Below are 8,428 nucleotides of genomic sequence, written 5' to 3'. Positions count from 1 at the left end.
AAAAAAAAAAAAAAAAAAGAAATTGTTTTCCTCTGTTCACCCTTCTGTGTTTTCTAATTTTTCATAATTAACATACTATGTAAACAAAATTTTAACAGTTTTATTAAAATGTAGCTCACCCATCAAGAGTATGTAATTCCATGGTTTTTATTGTGTATCATATATTCACAGATAAGTGCAACCATTGCCACAGTCAATTTTAGAACATTTATTTTCATCATCCCAAAAAGAAACCCATAGCTTTAGCTGACTTCTTATCCCTGGCCCTATGCAACTACTAATCTTTCTGTTTCTACAGACTTCCCTGTCCTGGACATTTCATGTGAATGGTATCGTGGAATATGTGGTTTATTGTCACTGGCTCCTTTCAGTTAGCCTGACACTTACAAGGCTGTTCCATGGTGTCCTGTCTATCAGCGTTTCCTTCCTCCTTATGGTCAAATACCATTCCATTGTATGGATATTCCACATTTTATTTATCCATCTGTCAGTGGACAGACACTATCTATGTAATTTTAAAAATTGTATTTATTTTTTAAAAATAATTGGTTGAAAGTGAATTGGTCAAGATAACAGTTGGTTCCAAGTGACTATTTCTGGTTGTTTTCAGGCTTTCCAGCCTGTGATGCCACCTGACATATCCAACAGCAGTTAGTGAAACCAAGGACCCGGCTCCCCTTTCCAAGAACTTAAGCCAGTGTCTTCAAGTGCTTCTGCCATGCGCCAGGCCCTGTTGAGGTTGTGGCTCGATCATCTCATTGAGTCTTTGCAACTAACCCAGAGGGTAGATATTGTGACTTTTAAAGATGAGGAAACTGAGGCGTGGAGAGATTAACCAGCCCACAACTGGCTTTAGGGCCAAGATGAACTCAGTGTGAGTCAAGAGCAGCATTCAGAGCCAAACGTGTAACCCCCCTTTCTAGCTCACATATTGGTGTACTTAAAAATGCAAGGCAAAATAATACTTAAAAATGTGGTTTTTGAAAAGTATTTCTCCCATGCCCTCTCTGCTTTTGTTTCATATTTTAGTTTTAAAATAGCATTTGAAATCTGACCACTCTTTTTAGGACAGGCCAATTAAAAAAAAAGCTGTTAGGATCTCAATCCCATTGAATGTTCTTTTTTTCTACATGCATGTACAAGGCAGTATTTAAGTGACTAGATACATGAAGATGTATAATTTGGAAATAATGAAACGTGGTTAAGTAAGTAAAGTGAGCTTCATAGATGGACAATCAATTTAAAAGGTCAAATAACTTAGAAAGCAGATAAAATCATCTTTTTAATTTCCTCAAAGTGATCAAATTACCTGTGGTATACAGAAGTGATCACAAGAGGAAAACAATGTACATAAAGCCAGAGACAAGCTTAGTATGCAGAGGAGATATCGTTAGAAATAATAAAAAAAAAAAACTAGAAACGAACAAAAGGAAAAAAGATGCAAAATTGTTTCAGAGTTTCATAACAACTACCAAAAAAATTCCCCTAAAGAATAGACAGAACACATTTACAGGAATGTTACATTTGAAATAGGAAAAGCATTCCTTGCTCTATAAAAGCTGTAGTAAATAAAGTGGTCTATGACTGGGACTGGTTATCCACTGGTTCAACGAGTGTTTATTGAGATGCTACTGTGGGGCACGTGAACAGATGAAAAAGGTGATTTCTGATTGTGACCGACTCAACCACTTTGCCACACTGACCAAATCACCTCATTTTGACTCAGCGTCTGGGACTAGCCAAAAGGCCCATAAGGCCATCTGATCTAGGCATTCTCAAAGTTTACTTTAGTAGCAGAACCTGTTTGAAGGACATCTTCCGTGGCAAAGTCGGCTCTGAGAACAGTGAGCCAGGGAGGAAGCCATGTCCAGAGCCTCGGCCTGCAGCAGACACACCAAAGGCCAGAGCTGGAGGGGTGCAACCCCCATGCACTGTGCTCCTCACACAAGATGGAGACAGGATGTTGCTAGGCGTTAGGTGAGACGGGTTCTGTGGTGTGGTTATCTTCTCCCCATTCCCTCAACATAGTCCCCTATTAAGGGGTGTCATTGGCACATGGGTCTCCCATCCCTCTGCCACAGCTGACTGGACTAGGGGAAGAAATCTGATCTGGTCTGGACCAGTGGGCTTCCTCCACTGGGCCTTGGGATTGGCATGCTGAGAGCTGGGCCAATCAGGCAGGGAGGAAGCAGCTACTTGCCTGTGGACCAGTGCTGTGACTGGTGGCGCCTAGAGGGTGGTGCCACCAGCCTTGCTCAGCTCTTTTCTTCCTTTCCTGAGACCTTCCTCCTGGCTGCTGTGAAGTGCCCTTTTGTAGCCTGAAATAAGCTTCCTTTTACTGGAGGATTGAAGTGAATTTCTGTTCCTCACAATGCAGTCGCAATTAAGTGGTCCAATCAGTCGGGAAAACTGGGTAAATAAAGCCTCCTGGATTTGTTCACTTCAGGACTTTTCAGAGCCTTGAATATGCTATACATAGTAATTTTCCAAGATGAAAGCAAGGTCTGTGGTGTTTCCTGAACTCATGGAATACCTCACCTGGCTGGTGTGAAAGCTAACCCCCCACTGTACAAGTGAGGGAATTGAAGCAGAGAGAGGGAGAATGAGTTACTTAAGGGCACACAGCTGCTTAATTGCAGAGAGGGTCCTAGCACACAAGTTCCCTGGTGTTCTCCCCATCACATTGCATTTGACGTTAAGACTTACTTGCATGGGTGATACATATGCTGGGATTCCTGGGGACAGCACAAGGGTGGGACAGAGACTTGGAGGTCAGGCCTCATTGAGAGAAACCCCTATCTCCCTTAATCTTGGGTGGTAGCCGTGGCTTTAGCAGGGTCTAAGGGCCGGCAGAGGGCTTGGGGCTGGGCCCAGGATGCCCCAGTGGTCTCTGTGGTACGACCAGTAGCACGGCTCCAGCTGCCTAGACTTCCACTCCTTCGCCTGACCACAGGCAGGCAGACTGAACAAGAAAGGCACTTGGGGGCCCAGTCCGTGGCAGGGCCCGCCCAGGCGGCCAGCGCCAGGATGACGTGGGCTGTAAATCACCCCATGGACCACAGACCCAGTGCCATCCCCACGGGTTTCCTTTCCGCTTCTTAATCCTCCTCCTCAGACTCAGTAACACAAAGCAGATTCCTGCTGGGGCCAGCCATGCACAGTGGGCTTGGCGAATGTGAGCTGGGGTTCACCACATCAAGGTGTTCCCGCCTTCACTTTTCCTTTTCTCCCTTCTCAGCCACTATTAGCTGGAGAGCAGCACTCCCTCTCCCTGGCCCAGCTCCCTCGCCCTTCTCGGACCCCACTTGCAGCCTTGCCCCAGCCTTGCATCTTGGCTGGTCACCCCAGCCTGCAAGGCTCACCAGGGCCTGTGGTTAGCAGCCCTCCAACATTGTGGTTTGGCTCCAGCCCTGTTCTCCAAGCCTCTGTCTCAGTAAGAACAGCCTCTGTGTGGTAGAATGAACACTGCTGATCTGGATTCAAATCCTGGTGCTGGCTGCCACTAGCATGGCCTTCTCTGTGCCCAGAATGGCTCACCCTTGAGATGGGGGTGTAAGAGCGCTCCCTAGCATGTTGGAGATACCTGGCAGATGCTTTGCTTTAAAAATAACTATTAGCTGCTGGCTCAGGGTTGGCGCATACAAAAAGAGAAGCAGTTGGAGCAGCTTTGTTGGGTGAATGCTGCACCAGGTCAAGGGACTGTTGGACCTCCTTTTCATCTTCTGCATGGTCTTGGAGCCCTCACAGAGCCTCCCCACTGGCTCTGACTACCCAGAAGGCTAAAGCAGCTCCCATCTCCTGTCCCTTCCTGGTGACAAGTCACATCCTCAGTTGTGGGCAGTTTTATCAAGAGCAATATTGAGTTCTGCTGCCAGAGTAAAGATGCCACAGGTCAGGGCAACAGGAAACTTAAAGAAGGTCTCACCTAGCAGTTTTCACACTGTGCTCCTTAGCACTATGTACTCTCAGAGATGTCAGGCTCTTTGTTGAAGGGAATCTATCAGGACTCTGGGTCTCCCTCTCTGTGTCTTCTCACCCCACTGCCCCAAATAGACCCATGTTTATCTGTTTTCTGTTAGGGTTCCATAGACTTTATTGTACTGTTCAAAAGAAAGCTTGAAATTGATCTGCTCCGGCTGTACCATTTTACAGATGAGGAAACTGAGGCCCAGAGAAGTTAAGTGACTAGTCTTAGGTTACCCAGCCTGCAGGTGAATGCGGTGCAACTTGTGTCTCCTTGTATAGTGCTCTTGTGGGAACAGTGTAGGGGCCAAGGAGCCACAGACAGCCATTCCAGTGGGGGCCCACCAGCCTGCAGAAGAGCCCTGCACCCCTGCGGTGGGGACAGGCCTGATTCTGAGATCCCTTAGAGGTGCAGCCCTGGGGTAATGCTGTAAGTACCAGGTGTCCCTGAGCTTCTGGAGGCCTACTCATTTCCTCAAACCATCAAAAACATCAGGGGCTTTAAAATGGAGATGCAGGGAGAAGCGGACAGTATGGGCTCTGCAGACAGCCAGTCCTGGGTTTGAATCCTGGCCTTGCCACTTACCGAACCCATGAAGGTAAAGTAATCCCCTTCTCTAGGCCATATGAGCCCCTCTGGGGCAGCTGCAAGGATTAAGTGAGAGTCTGTGCTGTGGGTGCCAGCACCTGGTACTGGTTGGCCTTCTAGAATCAGGAATCAAGATGGATAGGGGCTGCTTCTAATGGCTGGTCATTTCTTTCAGGAGTGACTGGCCATGGGCTAGACTGAGGAAACTGCTATGGGCCCTCTTTCCAGTCAGGCCAGAGGAGAAGGTGAGCTCGCCAAGTCCAGCCTGGTCATCTTTTCCAAGATGCCTCCGAGATGCTCAGCCCACTGCCTCTCAAGGTCAGACAAGAGCATGCCTGCCTCCCTCTGGCCCTCCGCTCTCACCCTGCCACACCACTCTGAGGTTACTGCGCACTTTGCCCTCCGCCTGGGGAAGAGGGGAGAGCTCAGTCTCCCCCTTGCTCAGGGCCGATGGCCCACCGTCCAGCTGCAGAAATCCATTGCCAAAGATTCAACAGAGACTCTGAAGAACATGGGGTGATAAAACCCCAAAGTGAAAAGCCACACCATTATTCTGAATTCTGCCTCTCCTATGGCCCAAGTCCCATGTCAAGCCAAGGACAAGTCAGCAATTCCACAAGGAACTATGGAAAGGATGGCCAAGTGACCTCTGGAAGCCCATGACCCAGACCTGGTGCACTCTGCACTGGGTCATGCACCATCTAGGTGCGAGATAAGCCTGGAGGCTGGCACAGAGAGCCTGGGGGTCCTTGGGAGGGGTGGGAGTAGGGCCTGAGGTCCCTGCCCCTCTCTCCCACCCACAGGCTGCCTGGGCACTGGGCCTTTATTCCCATTGTTCCCCTCTGAGCCTTACGAGAAGGGAGTAAGGGCAGAATAAAGCAATATGACCCCATCCCCACCTGCGGACTTGTCCCAGGGCACTGCCCAAGGGTCCTTGCTCCCCCAGCTGCCACTTCTTGCCAGGGCCCACACTCGTGGCTGGGCAAACAAGATGGCACCCCATTTGGCAGCCAATATCTGCCACAGGTTATACAGGAGGGGCCAAAGGAGGAGGGGACAGGGCATGGGTCAGTATGTGGGAAGGGGGATGTACAAAGCCAAGGCCTGCTCCTTCCTGTGCTCAGAAGGCCAAAGCTGTTCACATCTGTGCTCAATCATCTGCTTCAAATTGAAGTAAAAGCCCCAACATATAAAGAAAATACTTGTCTGTGTTGAGTGGACTCTGTGGGTGACCAGGACTTAAACTGGTGATGAGCTGGGGAGGTGTGAGGGAGGTGGTTGGCCTCTACCTGGATGGAGGTTGAGAGCCCTTCAGGAGTAGGCAGTGTGCGTGTGAGAGTGTGTATGTATGTGTGGAAGGAAGTGGAGGGGGTGCCCAGAGGGCCTCAGCCTGGACTGAGGACCAGGTCTCTCTGCTTCACACCTCACTTAATATGGACCATGAATTCATGAGAAGGGACCTCTATTATTAATCCCATTATGCAGATGAGGAAATTGAGGCCTCAAACAGACAAGGCTAGCAAGTGACAGGATGGCCTCACTTCAAATCCTGCACTCTCAAACAATTTCCAGCCCCTCAATGGTCCCAGTCCAATGTCCTTGTGTGGCCTTATCTTGTCACCGCACCTCAGTATGCCTATCTAAGATAAGGACCGTGAAAAGCCACTGGGGATGGGGAGGGGTTGTAAGGTAAGAAATGGGAGAGCACTGTCAAGGCCAAGGGTCAGGGCTGCCCAAGGAGTGGGGGGAGGATGGGGTCCAGAGGCTTCAACCATGCAGCTCGCACAGTCTTTTCTTTGGTTTCACCTGGTGTCACTTGCTCTTTCTCTACCTCTTAGATTCCCGGGTGGGGGCTGGGGCTGGCCAGCTGCAGGGAGCCATCTCCTTTTGCACTAGTGTTTCTAAGTCTTGGTCCTTTACCAAAGACCAACACATATGGGCTGTCTCTTGATCTCCGTGCTGGCCTAGAAGCAGGGGACTGAGATTGCTTTGAGTGTTCCTCAGAGCAAAGGTGCCCTAGAAGCAGGCTGGACAGAGCAGGCTTGGAATGGGGCCAAGAGGAGACAGGAAGGGTCAGCCCCCCCGAGACCGCAGACATGGATAACAGCACCACTAGGTTGTCCCTCTGAACCTCTGAGTAACCCTGGTGGCATTTCCTAGGGAAGCAGGAAATGTGAACCAACTAGCATCAAGCTGTTGGCATAAGAGGGCCCCTTCTGTTGCTAAAGGGTGGGGTACCACCATCCTCTGCTGGGGACCAGACCCACGGCCCTGACACTTAGAAATAACCATAGCCTCCCCTTCCCATCCATCTCCTGCTCATAGTATTCGTTACATCCTTTTCATTTTGAAACATCTATTGATCACCAGTTACATGTCAGACATTAAACAAAGCCCTGGGAATGGAGAGATGGTCCCACAGAGTGCATGTCATCAGAGCTCCTGGTTCTACACAGGGGGTGGAACATACAGGCAGACAAGCAAATAATTGTGATACAACTGGATGACTAAGGTGTTGCTGGGAGCTTCAGGAAGGAAAGAACTATTTCTGCCTTGGGGGTGAGGGGATTAAGGAAGGGCTTTCCTGGAAAGGGGCCGTGGGAGTTGGGTCTTGAAGTTTGAATAGAAGTTTTTGGCTCATCGCCCATAGTACAGTGGTTGCGTCGCCAGCCATACATACAGAGGATGGTGGATTCGAACCCAGCCCAGGCCAGCTAAGTAATACTGACAACTGCAACCAAACATAGCCAGGTGTTGTGGCGGGTGCCTGTAGTCCCAGCTACTTGGGAGGCTGAGGCAAGAAAATCACTTAAGCCCAAGAGTTTGAGGTTGCTGTGAGCTGTGATGCCATGGCAGTGTACTGAAGGCAACATACTCTGTCACAAACAAACAAATAAAACGTTTTCTTTCATTCTTTTTTTCTGAGGCAGAGTGTCACTCTATTACTCAGGTAGAGTGCCATGGCATCAGCCTAGACCTCAAACTCCTGGGCTCAAGTGATCCTCCTGTCTCAGCCTCCTGAGTAGCTAGACTTGCAGGTGCCCATCACAACACCAGGCTAATTTTTCTATTTTTCATAGAGACAGGATCTTACATTGGCTTAGGCTGGTCTCGAACTTCTGAGCTCAAGCAGTTCACCCCTCAGCCTCCCAGAGAGCTAGGATTACAGGTGTGAGCCACTGCGCCCAACCTGAATAGAAGTTTTCTGAGCAGGGGAGGAGGAGAAAGGTTTTCTATGCAGAGGAGTACTCATCTCTGGCAGGACACTAAATCACCTGAGGAGATTATTAAGTATTGATGTGGGTATTAATGCCAAAGTCCCATCTCTAGAAATTCTGATGTATTGATCTAGGGTATGGCTTGATCACTGGGATTTTTACAAGCTCTCTAAGTAATTTGTATGGGCAGGCAAGGTTGAGAGCCACTGATCTAAATGGGCTTAGGTCTCTGACGGGAAAGTGGTTTAGAGCTACTGATATGGGTTACTGGATGTGCCAGAAATGTGTAATGTGTGTGTGTGTGCACAAATTGTATGTATATGAATAAGTAAGTTCATGCTTGCCTTTCCTTTCCGGCATCCCCCTCAGTATAGCAACTAGTGTTCTCACGCACACACGAGCATGCATATTTGTACTCCCTCTCATGTGCACTTGTGCACCCAGACACATAGTGTGTGCATTCCCAGTAAATGGAGATCTTTTTCAGATAGAGTCAAATTCCACTGGCAAGCCTCCTTTTTGTTTGTTGGTTTGTTTTTTGAGACAGTGTCTCACTCTGTTGCCCAGGCTGGAATGCAAGGGTGCAATCAAAGTTCACTATAACCTCCAACTCCTGGGCTCTAGTGATCCTCCCGCCTCAGCCTCCTGAGTAACTGGG

At 48.9% G+C, this 8,428-nt stretch overlaps 1 protein-coding gene across 1 annotated transcript in view; it reads left to right on the top strand.

Annotated features, from left to right (window-relative positions):
• The window catches only part of ATOH8 (atonal bHLH transcription factor 8), a 33,365-nt gene extending 27,607 nt beyond the window's left edge, over positions 1 to 5,758 (top strand). The window contains exon 3 of the mRNA XM_012811008.2: positions 4,728 to 5,758. Within this exon, the coding sequence (XP_012666462.1) occupies positions 4,728 to 4,733 (6 nt within the window). The 3' untranslated portion in view covers positions 4,734 to 5,758. The remainder of the gene's footprint in view (positions 1 to 4,727) is intronic.
• The last annotated feature ends 2,670 nt before the right edge of the window (positions 5,759 to 8,428 follow it).

This window comes from Otolemur garnettii, unplaced genomic scaffold, assembly GCF_000181295.1.
Source record: "Otolemur garnettii isolate 467f Iridium unplaced genomic scaffold, OtoGar3 scaffold00147, whole genome shotgun sequence".
In the NCBI taxonomy this organism is placed as follows: domain Eukaryota; kingdom Metazoa; phylum Chordata; class Mammalia; order Primates; family Galagidae; genus Otolemur; species Otolemur garnettii.
The sequence above is the reverse complement of the archived record's forward strand: the minus strand, read 5'-3'. Positions and strand labels throughout refer to the sequence as shown.